The 21,102-nt window shown below is 39.4% G+C and overlaps 1 protein-coding gene across 2 annotated transcripts in view; it reads left to right on the top strand.

Moving 5' to 3' along the window:
- Nucleotides 1–9,078: 9,078 nt before the first annotated feature.
- SEL1L (SEL1L adaptor subunit of SYVN1 ubiquitin ligase) overlaps nucleotides 9,079–21,102 on the top strand; it is a 57,268-nt gene continuing 45,244 nt past the window's right edge. Inside the window, exons 1-3 of one of the 2 annotated variants that reach the window (XM_059056568.2) lie at nucleotides 9,079–9,285; nucleotides 14,660–14,697; nucleotides 15,552–15,783. In XM_059056568.2, the coding sequence (XP_058912551.1) occupies nucleotides 9,216–9,285; nucleotides 14,660–14,697; nucleotides 15,552–15,783 (340 nt within the window). In that variant the 5' untranslated portion in view covers nucleotides 9,079–9,215. The remainder of the gene's footprint in view (nucleotides 9,286–14,659; nucleotides 14,698–15,551; nucleotides 15,784–21,102) is intronic. The other variant, XM_067027939.1, reaches the window with a different exon arrangement.

Raw genomic sequence — 21,102 nt, forward strand, 5'->3', positions numbered from 1 at the left:
GCTCTGCCTACACGAGAAAGCTAATAAATATAGAAATAATGATGGAATTAGAAAATTACCATTTGGCAACCACCATGTTCATTACAGGTTCAGGCAAGAATCTCGAATACACATGGTAAAACTAGTGGGTGAATGTGTGAGGGATGATGAGATATTTACATAGTCTCAAAGTATCCTCTACAAGATACGTATTAATTATAAAAGGTAAATATAGTGGAAACATCCCACCTTAACAACTGATTAAAATTATCATTTCCAGGGCTTCCCTGGTGGCGCAGTGGTTGAGAATCCGCCTGCCGATGCAGGAGACACGGGTTCGTGCCCTGGTCCGGGAAGATCCCACATGCCGCGGAGCAACTAAGCCCGTGAGCCATGGCCGCTAGGCCTGCGCGTCCGGAGCCTGTGCTCCGCAACGGGAGAGGCCACAACAGTGAGAGGCCCGCATACCGCAAAAAAAAAAAACAAAAAAAAAAAAAAAAAAAAAAAAAAAAAAAAAAAAAAAAAAAATTATCATTTCCAGGATTTGGACTAACCAATAGCATTTGGCTTCTAATGTGATGCACTGAGAAGAATTTAACATCACTTCTGAGGTGTTCTTGCCAAACGTGCATAACCTGAATCTGATCAGGACACAAACTGAAATTAGGGCACATTCTATGAAATAACATGTTATACACTTTAAAAATGTCAATATAGTGAGGTTCAGGAACACGCACACACACAGCCTCAGGAACTGTTCCAGGTTAAAGGATACTAATGAGACATGACAAACTGGATACACCTCACGATCTTGGATTTTCCATCGTTACAAAAGACATCATTGTGACAAATTGGGGTAACCCGAATAACGTTGGTAGATTAGATAACAGTATTTGGATCAGGGCTAAATTCCTAACTTTGGTAACAGTTCTGTGATTATGTTAGAGAAGTCTTTGTTTTCAGAAAATACACACTAACATATTTAGGGGATAAAGAGGCATCATGTCTGCAATTTATTCTCAGTTGTTTTAATCACATACATGTGTGCCTGTGTATACACACATTTTTCATGCATATATGGACATATATTTATTAATGTATATTTTAATATATATCTCATATTTCTTTTTTGTCAATGCAGCCCTTTGAGTTGGATTTATACGAAGTCAATCCGGTATAGGTGGAAGCCTATTCAAGTATAGGAAATGATGAAAAACCCTATTTTACTTCCAAGGGATTTTCATTTACAATATTATTTGAATATTTTGAAAATCCTTACTTGAAGATCCTTCTCTTGATAATGGCAATTTGGCACTTATCCATCTCAATTCCTAACCAGTGTATAAACTTCCTCTGAATCAAACTTTTGAGTACAATTGTTTTAATTGATTACTTTAGCATTATGTCCAAACAATTAATAAACAGGTTTGTGTAATTAAATGGGTCAGTCCAGTGCAGCAGAGGGGAAATCTCCAGGCCATCACTCAAGCCACACTTCAACAAGATAGCCAGTCTCAGAATATTAAAAAATCGCATTCTGATTACCGTTTAATATTGCCCCCAAATCCCTAAACTTTTTGGCCCCAATCTCTTCTCTGACATCCCCTGCTCCTCCTCTCCTGCTATTCCTTCCTTCACCCTCTTCTGCAGCCACAGGCCTCCTTGCTGTTCTTAGATTCTAACAGGTAAGGTTTTCCCTTGGAACCCTCATTTGGTTTCTGCTGCTTATTTCAGGAAGACTCTTCACTCTCACATCTTCATGGTGCACTCCCTCATCAATTTAAGTCTTTGTTCAAATGTGTGCATCACAGGGAAGCCTTTCCTGACTTCCCTGCTTTAAATTTAAATGGTCCCGGGCTTCCCTGGTGGTGCAGTGGTTGAGAGTCCGCCTGCCATGCAGGGGACACGGGTTCGTGCCCCTGTCCGGGAAGATCCCACATGCTGCGGAGCGGCTGGGCCCGTGAGCCATGGCCGTTGAGCCTGCGCGTCCGGAGCCTTTGCCCCGCAACGGGAGAGACCACAACAGTGAGAGGCCCGCGTACCGCAAAAAAAAAAAAAAAAAAATTTAAATGGTCCTGGGCTTCCCTGCTAATGCAGGGGACAGAGGTTCGAGCCCTGGTCTGGGAGGATCCCACATGCCGCGGAGCAACTAGGCCCATGAGCCACAACTACTGAGCCTGCGCGTCTGGAGACTGAGCTCCGCAACAAAAGAGGCCGCGACAGTAAGAGGCCCACGCACCGCAATGAAGAGTGGCCCACACTCACCGCAACTAGAGAAAAGCCCTCGCACAGAAACGAAGACCCAACGTAGCAAAAATTAATTAATTAATTAATAAACTCCTACCCCCAACATCTTCTTAAAAAAAAAAAAATTTTAATGGTCCCAACCCTCTCATTAGTATCCTTATTCTCTTCCCTGGCTTTATGTTTTCTCTCTAGAGCACTTATCAGCTTCTAACATGTTATAATTTACTTATTTATTTTATTCTTTTTTTCTCCCCCTGGCTAGAATGTAAACTCCATGACTTTTGTGTGTTTTGTGGATTGCTAAATCCCAAGCAACAGGAGCCTCACAGGAGGTGCTGAGAAAGGTAAACAAAGAGCAGCCTGTGACATCCAGAAGCTGGCCTGGCATCCACAGCCAGGCCATGTTATTCTCCTATTGGACATAAACAATGTCACAGAATACCAAGTACAGACAGGTTACTCTGAGACCAAGATAAAATGAGACAAAGCAAGGCCGTTTCATAATTTTACCTAAGCACAGACAAAACAAGTTTCCTGTACCACTCACAAAACACAACACTTCCTCTCTTGGCCAAAATGAGCAATGGCTACTGCTTCACCCATGACAGTTTTATCCTTCTAGTCTCCTCTCCCTTAAGGTAAGGTTTATTGATTGATTTCTACGAAATCATAGAAATCAGGGGTATTTCTAATAGCATCCAATCCAGAGCAAAATTGGCTTCCCTGGATCCTCCCACAAATAACACAACCAAAGCCCAAATCCTATAACAGGTTCTATTTAAAGCCCCCTTCCTGAAACACGCTACAGTGTGTGTGTTCTTCCTCATTGCCAGAAGTACTAAACCTAAAGTGTTCAACTACTGGTGTATTCCTGGTGGTCTTTGGCTGGAAGACATTGACTGTGCCCCGAAAATATGTGTTGAAACAATGAAGGAAGAAAGGAAGGATTATCCTGTGAATATAATGTCCCTAATCCAACATTCACAAATGAAAACACACTGCCATCTACACAGGAGTTAAGTATTCTGAATCTCATGGGAGCTCCCAGCAGTTTATCTCCATTTTCTAAGATTCACTTAATCAAATTCTTATTGAAATTTAGTTTTAATCCAGTCTTTCTCCAGAACTGGTAGTTAAATCTATGAAAAAGTCAGGTCAACAGATGCCTGTCCATTTATTCAGAGTATAAAGGTATCCTGGCTTTTCCTTTATCTGGTGCGAGTCAACACTGCTCAGAAAGAATACACATCTCCAAAGTAAATGTCACTTCAGGATGACACTTGGTCAATAGAGCCTTACACTCATACACCCGACCCCATTCGTTCTATTACTGCAAACTTAGGTAGTATATCAAATACACTTCTCCGCAATCTGGGGTCTACATCCTTTTACAAGACTTAATTATAATCATAGGAAGTGACTGGAATATTCAAAGCTTGTTTATTTGGATTACTAAATTATCTACCTGCCATATACAATCATGGAATTCTAGGTATACAGTAAGATATTAAAAACATTGTCTGTTTACTCAAGGAGCACAGAATGTACACAAAGAAATGCCAGGTTCTATCTCACAATATGGTGCAAGGTTTTATATTTTCAGTTATCCATGAAAAAGAAACATAAAAATAATGACTTTAATTCACCTCATCTACCTCAAAGAAAGGACTGTACATTCTTCTCCAAGTCCCGAGGGGAAAATATCCTGCTCCCTGTCTCTCCCTTATCCTGCCCTGGCAGATATGTTCATGCAAGTGCTGGCAGCCTTCACACATTGCCAACTCAGATAGATCTCTAAGAATAGCACAGGCAAGGATACTCAACTAGAGTTGGTGACAATCACTCCATTCTCGGGAAAAGGCTCTGAGGGTTATCTCACCATCCTTAAACAAAGAACAAGCTGGGGGCTTCCCTGGTGGCGCAGTGGTTGAGAATCCGCCTGCCGATGCAGGGGACACGGGTTCGTGCCCCGGTCCGGGAAGATCCCACATGCCGCGGAGCGGCTGGGCCCGTGAGCCGTGGTCGCTGGGCCTGCGCGTCCGGAGCCTGTGCTCCGCAACGGGAGAGACCACAACAGCGAGAGGCCTGCGTACCGCCAAAAAAAAAAAAAAGAACAAGCTGGATTCACGTCCTCAACACTTTCAGGAGGTTCTCAATATTTGCTGATTGTTTGATTCATTTCAATGGAATAAGGTCACATCAATGTCAACTGCATAAAAAGACGCTTATTATCTTACCTCTATTGGGTCCTATGCTGTGTTGTAACGCAGAGCAAACGGGTTTTCTGCAACTTGGAAATCTGTGACAATGACCTTGAACACTGATATGAACAAGTAGAACAGAGTACAGACAGCTGAGCAAACAGTAAAAAAAAGTCTATGAATTAAATAATACTAACATTTTGTACAAATTGAATGAGTACACAACTTTAACTGGGAATGTTGGCAGGAAACCTTGAGGAGTGTATGCTCAGACTGGATAAGGCCATGGAGAATTCACAACCTTTTCACTAATTAATCAAAATGCAATGTAGCAGGCTGACAAAATAAACCTGGCTTTCCCACACCATATTCTAGATCTGCTCTGGAGACTTGGAATTTCCCCCAGGGAGTCAAGGTCTCAGAACATGTCAATTACTCATTGCTGGCTAAAGACAATAGCTTTAGCAGCTCTAAATCTTTTTCAAATTAAGGGAATAAAGCTAACTTTATTAGTCTTAATAAAAATTAATTTTTAATTTGCTTTGCTCCTTTTCTTCAAAGAATCAATAAGAAATAATGTTTGTAGTCTGTCCTACAGAGTGAAGTAAGCCAGAAAGAGAAAAACAAATACTGTATGCTAACCCACATATATGGAATCTAAAAAAAAAAAAAAAATGTGGTTCTGAAGAACCTAGGGGCAGGACAGGAATAAAGATGCAGATGTAGAGAATGGACTTGAGGACACCAGGAGGGGGAAGGGCAAGCTGGGATGAAGTGAAAGAGTGGCATTGACATATGTACACTACCAAATGTAAAATAGATAGCTAGTGGGAAGCAGCCGCATAGCACAGGGAAATCAGCTCAGTGCTTTGTGACCACCTAGAGGTGTGGGATAGGGAGGGTGGGAGGGAGACGCAAGAGGGAGGGGACATGGGGATATATGTATACATATAGCTGATTCACTTTGTTATACAGCAGAGACTAACACAACACTGTAAAGCAATTATACTTTAGCAAAGATGTTACAAAAAAAAAAGAATCACATGGGGATATGATTAAACCTAGGCCACAGACCCACTATATCAGAATAAGAGGGCTGGGAGTCTGTATTTTAACAAGCATTCCTGGCCTTGCAACCATCAGTTGCTTGTGCCCTTCTGATCCCATACCTTGGTGTTTTCAGTTCCCTACCCCCTCTCGTCGATTGTTGCTACACTTTGAGGACCCGCCGCGGCTGGCGGCAAGTGGCGCCCGAACAGGGACTTGACAAGAGGGACATCTGAATCTCGGTAGGTGAATCCCCGGAGTTAAGAGTGAAAGTGTGGCCACATAGTAAAGTTGATAGTAACTCGGGGCAATAGTCAGAAGTAAAAAAACTATGGGACAAAAAGTATACAAGAAGCTACCTGAGATCACTGATCAAGAGAAGGAGTTGTCCACCAGTGCTTTCCAGGCTTTCACAGCTGGAAATTATGATGTCTGTCTGCAACATCTTGCCTGCCTACAAGTTATAAACAAAGAGGATTATAAAATAATTTTGAATACGGCAGTAGCTGAGTTTTTCAAAAGTAACCAGACAACAATAGATAGTTTAAGACAGACACTTAACCAGTTGAAGAATCAGGTGCACTCGGCTGTTGAAGAAATGTATGGATTACATGATGTTGAAAACAGTATGTTGTATTACAATCAAGCAATCATCCTGTATCATGTCCGACAGTATACAGAAGCCATATCCGTTGGTGAAAAACTTTATCAGTTCATAGAACCTTTTGAAGAAAAATTTGCCCAAGCAGTGTGTTTTTTGCTCGTAGACCTGTATATATTAACCTACCAAGCTGAGGAAGCTTTACATCTTCTTGCTGTTCTAGAAAAAATGATTTCACAAGGCAACAATAACAAAAATGGAAAGAATGAGACTGGTAATTACAGCAACAAAGATGGGTCTAATCATAAAGCTGAAAGTGGAGCTCTAATAGAAGCTGCAAAGTCAAAGATACTATTTTTGTGTTGAAGTATATGTAGGAGGACAAGGGACTACTGGCCGGCCATAGTTTAAAGGTAGTTAAAGCTGTTACAAGTTTGAAGTTTCCCTCCTTTTTTCCTTCTGATTTTCCCCAATCTGATTTTGAATTCTCAAATCTGGTGCACCTTAAATTATAATAATGATACCAAAAAAAAAAAAAACAAGCATTCCTGTAATGTTTATAACAGGACCAATTTAGGAAATACTGATTTTTTTGTCAAAAATAAAATAAAACTTGTCAATTGAAATGTGGGGAAAAAAAAGAATGTCTGTAGACCATTCTATAATGAAGAAAGCACTTTTTCCTCCCTGTATATCTCGAACTTCACAACAGACCTGGAGTCCTGGTGAAGAGGGTATTATTAACATACCCATTTTTCAGATGAGGTAAGAGGAATGAAGTAAATTTCCTGTATAATAGGGGGGCAAGTGCTCCTTAATATTTCCTCTAAGATAAAAGTATGGTAGATTTTTTTAAGATTAAACTATGGTAGACAGCATGTGCTTTGAAAATAGTTTTAAAACACTTTATTGGTAAGGTGTATTTATTAATCAACAAATAATTATCTAGTGCTAGTAAGTGACAAGTCCAATGCTATATTCCTATGCATTGAATTGCATAGTTGTCTTTGGCCTCAGCAAGCTACCAGCCATTTAAAAGGCAAGTTTGTGACTGTTCTGTAGACACTTAGAGAAATGAGGATTAATGAGGACTGGCCTGGACAGAGACGACTCAGCCAAGATGAAATGGAAGTGAAGTTGGGAAGATGCCAGGGTTGTGGCTAAGAAGAAGAAGCAAGGGCAGTGGGGAGACGGTAGGGGAGCCCATGAGAAGGCAAGAGAGTGTGAATGTGGAAATTGGGAAAGTAGTAAAAGAGAAGCTGAAAATTTGTCATTGCAGCACCTAGCACAGGGCTTTGAATATAAGAAGCACTCAGTAAAGAAAAAGATGAAAAAAGCAGTTGGGTCTCAACCAAACAGTGAACTTTCCCCAATCTTATCAGTCAGATAATCACTGTTTCTCTTATGGAGGGCAGAAGTTTCTTCCCCAATACTTCCCACAAGAAAGTAGAACTGTCAGTTTTAAAGCGACCATTAAAAAATTTTGAAAAAGAAGATGAAAGCAGTGTTTAAGGAAAATTCATCTGGCCATAGTATGCAGTTTAGGTTACAGTGAAGAGAGAATGGTGTTGGTGAGTATGGCTAGAACTCGGGTGCATCAAGAAGGTAAGGGAAAATGAGGGTCAGTAGGGAAGTTTTCAGTGAGAAAGAGAAAAATGGTCACATAGTATACTAGATTTTACTCTATGATTTAAAATGAGAGGAACTCTTAGGAAGCATTGTTAGTGAGAAAAATAGAGATGAGTGTGGTAGTAGTAGAAAAGAGAACTCTTTTTCATGGGACACTATTTTTCCTTCATCCTCTCCAATGTGAATGTTGACAATAGTTTTTTATCTTCTTCCTGGAAAAGAGGACTCTTCTGCAAAGAAGATGGAACACAGATGGTATGAAGATATGTGGCCAGTGTGGACTTTGCCGAAATCCTGAACTCAGAATGTCTAGGTTGTAGACTTAAGAGCTGACTGTGGGTGAATACCAGGGAAAGCAGAATGACAATTTGATGAAAGGGCACGAACACTAAGCCACCGCTCTGCTACCTAGTTGGAGCATGCCTGGAGTTGGTACTTAATACACAAGACTATTTCCACTTCTGCAAAGCAATCTGTCACCTGTATCTCCAAATACACCAACCTAGACTCTTGAACCTAGTCAATATAAGACCTAGGTAGTCAATGAAGAAGAAAACAATGTAACTTACAAAAGGAGAGGGATGAGGACAAATGTTTGAAAGGGTTTTGCAAAGACTGTTGGCCCCTTTTTCCAGATTATTATTATCTGGTGGATGTCATAAAAATGAATACTAGCATTGACATAGTGTGTACTGGGTGGGGTTTATTTCCTCTTGTTTTGTAGGGGAAAGGCGGACTGGTAGTGAGTTCCATCCTGGTTTCCATATATACGGTACTGTTTCGTTTACGTTAAAAAAAAATACTTCGAATTCAGTCTAGCTGTTGTATTTTTCCTCAGTGCTGATACCACTATGCCCAATTCAAATTTTCTAAATAAAACGAAGAGGAAGAGCTTAACATATTACAAACTCTTAACCTTATAATGTGTGTTTCTTGATATTTATTTGGCTAAAAAAAAAACGACTGTGAGTTCACGGCCTGGAGTTGGTATCTAGCCCAGGTGTTAGCTAAGTTCTCTTAACTTCTACAACCACCTGCACTTTTAAATATTGCCCCACGATGGACTACGTTTCCCAAGAGCACAAACAGAAAGAGGCCCTTGAAGTGCATTGTGGGAATTGTAGTCATGGGTGACTTTTCGTCCAACCCTGGACTCATGCTCTGATTCCGGGATGATTAAACCCAGGAGCTACCAATTAGCTGGGGCCATGTCAGTGAGGCCGTGGTCCAACCGGGAAAGCCGGTGTGAGAACCTCGCGTAATGATTGGCCAATTCTTGACCCCAGGGGCGGGGCAATAGGGTGGGCGGGAAGGGCACGGCGATTGGGCGAGGAGCGTACGACGGCGGGCGGGGATTGGCTGCACGCTAGGGCAGGGAGGCCTGGGAAGGGGCGGAGGAAGGAAACCAGAGCAGGAAGAGCAGCGGCGAGGCGGCGGCGGCGGCGGCTGAGTTGGTGGTGGCAGAGGAGAAAGCGACAGCTCCAGCGGGTGGTAGCGTCCCTGAGAGCAGCATGCGGGTCTGGGTTGGGCTGACGCTCCTGCTCTGTGCGGTGCTGCTGGGCTCGGCCTCCGCGTCCTCGGGTCAGTATCCGCTCCCTCGGACTGGAGGCCAGGAGCCACCGCCCCCCCGGCCTCCATCCCGGGGCAGGGCCGTGGGGGCTCCAGCTCACACCTCGCAGTAGCCTGTCACTCGCTGTCATTTCTTGGGCTTCGGTTGGCCTGGGTCAGAGCGGGTGTTTAGGGGAGCTTGAGAGGGGAGGAAAAGAAGGGGCGGTCCCCCTGCTTACACCTCTTCTCACTTCACAAAGTTTACACGACTCCTCCCGAATGAGCAGTGACTCCATGGGAATGAATCCTGACAGCTGGCTTAGACCCACAGTGACACAGGAGCCCTTCCGGAGCTTCCACGACTCTTCACGTAGATTGTGTGCTGCATCGGTTTTGAAACTTTGGCTTTGGGATTTGTAAGTTAAGTAATTGGCACACCTGGGGTTGTCTGGGCAGAGCCAGGTCCATCAAAACCAAGATGTTGACAGTGGTTTGGTGGGTTTGCTTAGTACCTGAGATTGCCCTGTCTCTTTGTTTAAAAAATGAAGACTTTTGATGTAAATGTGCGTACTCCGTACCCCTTTTAAAGAAATATTCTTAAGAAAGTTTTTTACTGTGTCACAGTGTTTCTGAGCTGCCCCATGTTTGCTGACAGTAATTTTATGATTTTTGAAAAAAATCTTATAAATGTAAAATGGATAGCATCTAGATTTAACTTTTTACATAGAGAAATTCATATGCTTTTGATTTGATTTTCCAGTTAGCTGATTTATACCCTGGCTCTGAAAATTATCATTTCTCTTTTTTAATAGTTTACCTACATCTGAAAACGTCTATTTTGAAAGTGTTGGTAAAGAAGCATTTAGTGTTTCTGAGTATTGGTAAAGAAAACAATCAGTACAATAAAGCTTTTGACTTTTAATCAGTTTCAGTTAACAGAACAGCAGTTCTGTGGCTTTAAATTTTTTTTGGAACAAGGCAGGGTATAAATGTCAACTCTTCCCCCCCCCCCCAACAGAAAATTTCCCAGATGGTTATCTGAATCCTCAAATTATCCATCCTAGTTGTAACTCAATGCTGTAACGTCATTCTGCTTCTAAAATAAGAGGTCTAAACCTAAAATTCTATCCATAGTGTGGTTTAAGATACCATTTCAAAAGCAACAAGCATATGCCAGTTACTTTACTGCCAACATCATGCTCTGAGGTGCGCCTCCCGCCTTCTAGTGTTGATTTGTGTTCATGGCCAAATCTTTAAAACTCTGTGTAACTCCTGAAGCCACTGCTAGCAGTTATTTGATCAAAGGAAGTATGAAATCAGTACTGTAGAGTACCTGATGGACCATGAACCACCTGCATCACAATTCCTCTTAAGGGTTTGTTAAAAACGCAGTTTTAGGTCTGGAACAGGTTGGTGTATCTGTAGTTTAAAAAGCTCCACAAGTGATTCTTCACCATAAAGTGTAAGAACTACTAGTTAAAGAATATGGCACATATCCCTCTGAATTCAATTTGCAGAATTTAAAGAAAATTAAAGCATGTAAACATTTTCCTGCATCTTCCTTTGACTAGATTGCACATATCTAAAGCATCATGTCAGTGGAGATGATGCTTGAAGAAGTTTTTTAATCAACAGTTGGGATTCTCCATATATTATAATAGAAGACTGTTAATACTGAAGTGTTAAATCTTTGGGTTGTGTTGATGTACGCAAAGGACTATGTTCACAAGACATCTGTTCTGATTTACATCATAGTTAAACTGCCAAAACATTTCTCTGGTAGAGGCAAAAATCTTACTCAGCCAGAGCTAAAACTATATAGATGTGCATGCTGACCAGTAATAAAGGCACTACTGTTCTCACATGAAGTGCAAATATCATAAAACGTTTAAGTGAGATAAAGTTTTGTAAGTTGAGTACATGGATTTTCAGTTGACTTTTTTATTCATTAAATTGCTTATTTGTACGGGATATCAGCCTCATTTTAAAGATTTGCTCCTATTTAAAAATCAAATTTTGGGTCATAATTTTGTGTTGACATAATGTTTGAGTGTTGGTGGTTACCCAGAGCAAGTTGCATTTATTGCCAGGTAGAATTTGATCAGCCAACAAAGGGAATCTTGAGCCTATCATTGTTACTAGCTGTTACCTAATATCTTGTCTTAAAGGCATGTAAAACTTTTATTTTTGTTGTTGCGGTGCACGGGCCTCTCACTGTTGTGGCCTCTCCCGTTGCGGAGCACAGGCTCTGGACGCGCAGGCTCAGCGGCCATGGCTCACAGGCCCAGCCGCTCCGCGGCATGTGGGATCCTCCCGGACCAGGGCACGAACCCGCGTCCCCTGCATCGGCAGGTGGACTTGCAACCACTGCGCCACCAGGGAAGACCAAAATATAATACTTTTATTAGAAATGTTTTCTTTTCCTTGTGAATAAATAAATTTAAAGGAAGAGATTTAAAAGATACTATTCTCATTTTCTCAAGATAATAATGAAAAATGCTTTAACTTTTCTTGCATGTTTTCTTGTTTTTGACAGGAAGTGGCTTACTGGTTAAAATGGTTTACTTTTTTTTCTTTATGCCAAATAATATTACAAAGTCTTGTAAATTAGGTCCATTGCTAGGTATTTCAGGTAACAGTTATATTAATTAACACCATGTATTTAAGTAGATTTCAGATTGCAGAATATGTTTCATTTCACTCTTATTTTGTTCCTTAAAACTTTGTTGAGAGTCAACAAGGCAGATGATATTATTCCCTTTTGACACTTGAGGAAGAGGAGGCCGAGCAAACTTGCTATATTGAACCATGTGTGTAATGTTAACATGTAATGAAGCCAGGTTTTGAGCCTAGCTCTCCAGGCCTTGGATTTGGAGTAATTGGGAATCAGCAGTATCCTAGGATCTGCACAGATTCAATGGCAAAGCCAAAGACAGGATATCTGGTCGCTTTTCACTAAACTTGTAAGACTTTCTGTGTTTGAAGATATATCAGTCTGTTTAATTTACATGACAAGTTGGAAAATGAATTTGTAATGACCACTTTTCCATGAAAGAGTATCCCCGGTATTTTGCCGTTTTGTTAGCTGATATAATAAAAATGAAAATTGGTCTTTTTCAAAGGAATGGGTATGATTACCAAAGTAATGTAAACCATGGTATTTTGGATATGATACTCTTGAGAGAAACCATAGCTCTTCACTGAATCCTTTTGCATTTTTCTTGTTGCTTGATGTATGTGTTCGGATAAAAGCATTACTATATTCTTTTTATTTATGTGTAACTTAAGTATTTTTAATCCTTACCTGACTGCCTATCAGAAGTCTCTAGGTTATAAGAAACTTCTTTAAAGTGTTATGTGAATGGACATATTAGCTTGAAAGAGAAAATACCTTTGCTTTAAGATTACCATCTGGAGTAGGCTTTCCCAGTTTAGTAAATGAGAAGGAAAGCTCTTATTTACCAGTAACCTGAGTATATATTCCTAGTTTGTGGAGGGAAAAGAAAGAGAAGCATGATGCAATTCATATGAAATAACCCTGATGTCACAAGTTCCCATGTCTCTGGGAGTTCAGAAACACATTTTGCTACTCTAATGCCTAACAGCTTGTAGTGTCTCAAATGTACATGTCTTAAAATTTATTTACAGGCATCTATATTATTTACTTATTAGCTACATATGTGAACTATTGTGACAGGGTACTCAATTGAGTGATTAGTGATTTAAGTTCCAACTAATCTAAAGTTTCAGTATTGGGATATACCCTCTACATTTCACATTTCATGTCTTGATTTATTAACTAGCTAATGTTTATGACTAATTAAATGCATTCACACATACAACTTTGTTATTAGAGATGAATTTTTTTTTCCTTTATCCAAAGATCTGCTGAGAATGGACTTTGAACCATATGTTAGAACTTGGGCTTTGGGTAATACTTGTGCAGAAGTGAGCGTGAAGGATGATTGTTCATTAATTGACATCACTACCTAAATGTTATAGGCACTGTGGGACTAATACATGCTATACCCTTCTCTACCCCACCCACCAGAAATAAAATATTTGGAAGGTAATTAAAAGTAGGGAATGTGAAATAGCTATAATTTAAGTTTTCTTTGAATTTACAGCACTTTATAAATGGCACAACCTCACCAGTAGACTGATTTTTCACAAATATTCAAAAGAAACAAATACTGTGAAATAGAGTTGGGTATTTGGTACATAATGAGTTGGTTATACTTCTTAAAGTTGGCTCAGTACTTTGGTAACACAAGCTCCAAAACATGTTTTTGTTGTATTTTGGAGAGTTACAAGTTACCAGTCACATTTAGGATGTAACCATATGAAGTAAATATAAATGGCAACCATAACACCAGATTTTCTAGTAAAAAAATCACATGGTCTTATAGCGTTTTGTCTACTGGTTAATTTCTCACATGATTTACGGAGCTGGCCATACTGAAGCTCACACCTGGATAAAATCAGGTAATTTTAATAGTAAGAAGGAAACTCAGAGATCATCTGACAGTTGTTCTTTTAACTAGCTGGGAATACAAAGATCAAATATTTGTGAATGGCTGTTGGGTTGTTGAATGTGTTTATATAAGAGCAGGAAAAAGAATAGCAAGCAGCCAGAATAGAAGTAGCAGAGAAATGCAGAAAGAATAATAGAAGGAAATGTAATGTAATTGGACAAAACCGAAACAGCCAATATGAATTTGGAAGAAAGATGTAAATAGTGGCTGAATTTATTATTTATTTGATATAAGCTATTGATTTCTTAATAAATAGATCTCATGTGAGTAAATACAGGACAGTGTGATGCTACTTTTTATGCATATCTGGTTATGTCTTAAGTAAGGTCGAACACACATTCTAACTATCTTTGGCAACTCTGCTGTCAGATAATAATAATTCTTAATGTCCATCTTTAGTAGTCTTAGTGAACAATAAAATGCTAGTTATCACTAAAATAAGCTAGAGTAACTCCACATTCTGAGCTGAGGAGAAGAATGGGTGGAATCCCGAACCACAAAATCAGGGCTCTATTTTTATAAATTTAGCAACTCATTCTCAGTAGTGGACTAACTATATACAAAAGAAGTGGATGGCATATGAAGAAATGTCTGGTTTTGGTGGTGGTGGTGGTCTTGGTCTTCCTACCTGTGTACCAAATGAAGCTAATGTCTTTTCTGAATAAAGAGGAAAAAATTACCACCCCCAACGCTCTTTTTTCCTTTCACTTAATCTTTTCTGAGCAGTTGTTAAATACAACCAATTTTTAGATAATTATAGATTTATTTATCTAGTGTTTTATTATTTGTTATATTATCAGATGCTTTCATTGAACATACCTGCAATTTCCAAACAAGAAAGATGACTAAATTGTCTTAAAATTTCTTTACAGATGAAGAAGGCAACCAAGATGAATCCTTAGATTCCAAGGTGTGTACTCAAATTTACATTGACCAGTATTTGCTACCCAGTTTAAAAGCATGAATGATGTATCTTCAACAGGATGTGAAATCTGCATCTTTTGAGCAACAGAACTGTATTTTTTTAAAAAAAAAAAAAAGGAAAAGAAAGATAGCTAGTGCCAATATTAGTTCTTCTGGGAGGAAAAATCACTGACCTGTAGGAGAGAGAATAATAAATATTTCTAAGAGTGTTGGTTCCTAGATTTAATTCCAACTTAAATGTGCTGTGTGTGTGTGTGTGTGTGTGTGTGTGTGTATTGAAGAGCCTGAAGGCAGTTACATTTTTTACTGCCTAATGAGAGAATAATTTTATTCTTTTTTTTTTAGTTTTTTTAATTTGAAGATTTAACCTCTGCCATTTGTTTACACTTATCAATTTTTAAAAAATCTGTTAATGCACTTAACTTGGTTGATTGAATGAATAAGGCTGATTATTACATCTTCAAAGAGACCAATCAGTTATGATCCCTGATCTCTAGATTGGAAGGAAGGTAGGTAAGAAACAGGAAGTTATAGTACAGGGCTGTCATACGGGGAAGTATAAGATATATTGGGAGTAAGTAGGGGGAGACCCTAACCTAGACTTGGGAAATTTAAGGAAGGCTTCTTGGGGGGGAGTTAACATCTAAGTTGAAATCCAAAGAGTCAGGTTTAGGCAGGTGGTGAAAGCATGTAATGGACACATGCCAAAGTGTATAGAGGCGAATGAGTATGACACCACGGAACTGAAGGAGATGTATCTGGATTAGTGAAAGAAATGGTCAAATTAGGTTGGAGGGAGTCTTGTTAGTAGTGGAAACTAAAAATACTTTATATTGTCAGACTTCTTTGCCGTCAGATGAGTCGGTAGAGGACCATAGCCCAGCAGGCAGAGTAGTCGCTGGTCAGATATTCCTTGATTCAGAAGAATCAGAATTGGAATCACCTATTCAAGAAGAGGAAGATGGCCTCAGAAGCCAAGAAGGGGAGAGTGTCACAGAAGAAATCAGCTTTCTAGAATCTCCACATCCAGAAAACAAGGACTATGAAGAGCCAATGAAAGTACGGAAACCAGGTAGTCTGGACATTTTGTTTACTTTTGCCTTATTTAGGAAGGAGGCAACTGAAATTTTAAAGCTAGTATAGAAGGTGCAGTAGTCCTATTTTGCTGATATTCACTGCATATAATGTATAGACTATAATTTTACAGGATAAGTTACAGAAGCTGAATTTGATAGTCATAATTACATTTGTATTATATTAGTATTCGAACATTTCTTTTTGGACTTCAGTATATAACAATCTGTCAGAGTGGAACACAAAATAGAAACTCAGACAGGAAGGGTTGTCTAACTTGCTGCTTTGGTTATTTTCAGAACTGTGTTAGGCTTTTTACTACAATAGTCTTTTCAGTCATCCTAGGTAATTTGATTTAGTTGTTTATCCTAAAGTTACATAAAAACTTTAATACTCTTGTAACTTTTGCTTTCTTGACACTCTAATTTTTAAATTTACAGCTTGATCTTTCTCACAGTAGAGTGTGCTAAATACCTATTCTTTTAAAAATTAGTTATTAATGTATCCACTCTGCCCTGTCCCACCACCCATCTGTCGTTTAGTTTATTATTTCAGACATCACCGCCATATCTGCTTATTCTGTTATTAGCAAATCTTGAGAATTGATCCAGGTTTTACCTTTTAAAAATATAATTTTTATTACAAATATTTTATACAAAAAGAGAAACCATTTTTTTCTTTGATTGAAAGTACCTTAATCCCATCAAGTAGAAATAACAGCTGTCAACATAGTGGAGAATACTCTTTTCAGGCTTTTTTCTAGATGTTTGGTTTCAAGAAGACTAAACTGGTTCAAAATGTATATACTATTTTACAGCCTGCGTTTTGCACTTAACAGTTTGTCTTCAACGTTTTCCCATATTATTTAATATTCTTTTACAATTTCATGGTTAATGGCTATAAAAAATTTTACATGTAAATATACCATAACAATATATATTTTTTTTTTGCTGGGAGACCATTTTAAGTATACCTTTGTACACATCTATGAAAATTTCCTTAGAGTTAGTTCTTAAAAGTAAACCTTTAAAGTATAAAATTTGAAAAGACATTTGAGTCATATTGATAAACTGTTCTGCAGAAAAGTAAGTCTGTTCCTTTTTCTGTACCTCAGCCAAGTGTATATTACCATTTTAAAATTTTTGCCAAATATTTATTTTCATTCCTTTCTTTTTTGTTAGGGAGACTTCCAAACAAGTACAAAAGTAGAGGGTGTAATGACCCCCATGTACGCACCGTCACCCAGCTTCAACAGCCATCAACACTCTTGTTTTTGTTTCATCTTTGCCACTCCATATCTATTTACTCTTTTTTTTCCCCCTAGAGTATTAAGCAAATTCCACATTGTTTTACCTGCGTACATATCCCTAAAAGTAAGAATTTTTTTTCAACAAAATGAAAAATACAATAGTATTATAACACCCGCACAATTAGCTATTATTCCGTTATCACCCAGTACCCGGATTCCGTTTAGTTTTCCCACTTGTTTCAAATGCCTGTTTTGGAATTGGTTTCTGTCAGTCAGTGTCCACACTAAGATGTTAGGTTTCTCTTAATCTGTAACAATTTTCCCTTCCTTGTGTTGAAGTGTCATTTTATTTGTTAAAGAAAGGGTATCCTTTGTGCCATAGGATTTCCCTCATTCTAGATCTAGCTGGTCATATGCTAGTAATGTAATTGAACTTGTTCCACTATCTGCTGTCTAGTCTAGGAACTGGAAGTTGGCTCTAAAGGCCTGGGTAGATTTAGTTCTATTTTTTAATTGGTAATATTTATAGTTAGTGTTGTATGCTTCCCATTGCATTACCTGGGAGTTATATAGTATCTTATCTGATTGTCCCACTCCTAGTGATTGGTTAGCAAGGTTGGGTGGTGTCAGCGTGACCCAGCCGTTCGAAAGTTCCTCATTGACCTTTCACACAGAGGCTTTGGGAACCATTTCGTTTGTTGTCTGGATGCATTATTTCATTAGGAGTTTCAAAATAATGACTTGTTAACTTATCATCCCGCCTGCATTTGTTATCTGGAGTTCTTTTCTAAAGAAGAACTTTCCCTCATCAACTATTTGGTTACCCAGAAATATAATCCACACAGCAAGATAAATGCTTGATTCTTTCCCTTGAAATATTTTCAAATAATGATTTGGTGCCCTAGCAACCTCCAAAAGAGACCAGTGAGTATGTTTTCTGTTTGTTTTGCTTTGCTTTTGAGCATCATTACAAACCATGGGTTTTATACAGCTATGCTTTACTCTTTTGCAATCATCCTTTTTTATTGCTCACATTATTCCATTTTCGGCTCTTGAGAGTCCCTTTAAGTTCATTCCTTTGTCCTTTTGACTAATCGTAGGTAACTTTTAAACTTCTTCCTTTTTAAGCAGGACAAGATGTCCCAAATTCATCTTATACTTTTCCTTACCCCAGAATGAATCGCAGCCATTTCTCCAGGGAATCCATATTCCTTTTAGTGGGAAATTGTATTTATTTTAGATACTGTAACCTAGACACCAAGGATATGCATCGCAACTGAATTGTCATTACTAATAGGCCTTTTTGGTGGGTAGGGTTAGGAAATGTAACATTGGTATTGATTATTCCAGTTCAAATTAAATATTACAGGTGAGATAACACAGAGGGTCAGAGTGACAAACTCACAAGAATCAGAGATCCTACCCACTATCAAACTTGACTAATATTTTCAAAGATATAATTATCACAAGACACAAGTCACAGATCTGTGGCTGCCAGAGCTGCTCCCAGGTCCTGTCTTACCTCAATTAAAATGCGCTCTGGCTTATTTTAACATATGTTTTTAATATATGAGGCCTTTGAGTGATTCATATGGAGTGTCACTTCCACAAAAGGGAGCTATTTCGGTTATGAAACATCTCCAGTTTATTCCCTGATAACTGCGTGGCTTGTGTGGTATTTTCTAGGAAGTCATGCTTGATAAATACTTACATCCTAGGTTTATGTACAGTGAGCAGTCTGGACAAACCAGGTCCAACCTGGTAAAGCAGTGCACAAGTAAGGACTCTCCTGGTGGTAAATACCTTGAGTGCATTTGCCAGAAGGCCTCTTGTTAGCATGTGTCTCAGATGATTTGATCACGTCACCTCTCTGTCTCTCTTTCTTGGGCAGTAAAAAGAGAGAGTGGATTTCAAGTCTGCTCTTAGTCCTTTCCACCCATCAGGATTTTTGCTTCTTTCTTTTATGTTTGGGTCTCCTTGCCCTGATGCTGAAAATCATGGTACCTAACAACATTAATGTTATATTACTTTAATCAAACAAATAAATAAAGTATATATCATTTCAAAATAACACTGGCAACCTTACCACTAACCAGCGAATGCAGTTTAAGGTTTCTTTGTGATTCTTTTTGTTCTTAGTATATATTTTACTAGTGATTTGTATCAATAATATGATGTGTTTTAAAATCATTTCAGTAATGTTCTGTGTGGTCATACCAACAACTTTATAAACATTCAGATTCACTTGTTTTAGTTTTTCAGTAATTGCGCTTTTTTTCATTCAAACTTGTTTTTAATGTATTATTAATACATGAAAAGGCTTATGCACATACATATAAGTTGCATATGGGTGACTTTTTGTGTACTCCCAGCTACATTAGACCTGGGTTATATGACAGTTACTTCTAGACTTGCTTCCTTTGTCAGCCTCTTATCCATGTCTCTGCATATTGATCTTCCTAAAACCCAAATTTGATCCTATAAGTCCCCTATTTACAACCCCCATTATCTTCTATTTGCCTATGAGATGAAGTGCTTGCTCCTTAGCAAGATTCACAAAGGCTTCCGTGTGCACGTGGCCACCATCTTCTGTGACTTCATCTCCCAAAGCTTCCCCCCATTTGCCCTTTTCCAGAGCTAAACCCATCACCCTTCTTCAGAGGCATATACAAGCTCACCCCACTGCTTAGGATACCTTCCTCACCCCCTTGCCCAAATCCATGTATCGCATTTCTGCTCATCCTTAAAGATAAACTTAGGTTTCTCTTTTCTAAAGTAGTTCCTGAACCACCCAAGGGTAGTTACGAATCTCTTGTATGTAAGGACTCCTTATCTAGTGTCCCTGTTTTCACCCTTTCCCCTGATGCCAGTTATCTAATAGCAGGCAGACTGATCCTACTTCCTGTTCACAAGCCACCAGTGGCTTCCTGTCACGTTCAGAATAAAATCCAAACAAGGCTTTATGTGATCAAGCCTCTCCTCTCTGACCTCATCTGTCACTCACACGACTCCAGTCTCACTTGCTTTCTGCTGTTCGTTGGAACATTTCACACTTATTCCCAGTCCCTAAGACCACACCCCCGGGCTCGGTGATTCTCTGGAAAGACTCACAGGACTCAGCATATAGTCGTATTTACAGCTCTGATTTATTACAGAAAAAGAGTACAAAGCAAAATCAGCAAAGGGAATGGTGCATGGGGTGAGTCAGGGGGACACCAGAGGCAAGCTTGCAAGGGTCTTCTCTCAGAGGAGTCACACGGTATGTGTTTAATTTACCCAGCAAAAAGTTGTGACAACACGTGTGAAATGTTGACTACCAGGGAAACTCCTTAAAGACCTAGTACCGGAGTTTTTATAGACGGCTAGTCACGTAGGTTCTCTGTGCCTAGCGCATACCAAAATTGCAGACTCCCAGAAGGAAAGCAAGTGTTCAGCATAAATCATAGTTTTTGTACAGGTGGGGTGAGTCACTCATAACAGTTAGGGTAGTGGGAACCCTTCCAAAATCTTAAGTTCCCAGGCACAAGCCAAGGGCCAGCCTTGTAAGTAGGCCTTTTCAAGAGTAGAAGTTTAGACCTGCTATGTTCACTCTACGTGGCATACCCCTTCGGTCATTGGCCAGGTTGTCTTTACAGCAAAATCATTATCAATATGGCCCAGACAGCAGAGTGAGACCAGCCTGCAGTATTGATTTCAGTTGTGCTCTTCACATGTCTTAGCCAAATAAGAAATCCCATTAATCATAAAGGTCTATCTTAGAAAGATGGGTAGCTTCCTCCTTAAGTTTTTGTTTTAACCTTTTTTACCTGGCTCTAAGCATCAGTTCAGGCCCAGTACAAGTCTGGCCGGTAAGTTGAAGCTGAGTTGAAAGCCTTCCAGGGCTGAGGCAGTGTCCTGATAGTCAGGGTACACGTACAGAAGTACAATCCCGGAAGGAATTGTTGGGGATTCCCAGGGAATCCCTAGAAACGGAAGGTTTACGACCATTGGGCACCCCGAGCAAGACATAAATTAGGCAGAGTATGACGTGGCCGCCCACCATGGGTATCGTGCCCTAGGGATCCCAGT

This window comes from Kogia breviceps, chromosome 3 (assembly GCF_026419965.1).
Source record: "Kogia breviceps isolate mKogBre1 chromosome 3, mKogBre1 haplotype 1, whole genome shotgun sequence".
Classification (NCBI taxonomy): domain Eukaryota; kingdom Metazoa; phylum Chordata; class Mammalia; order Artiodactyla; family Physeteridae; genus Kogia; species Kogia breviceps.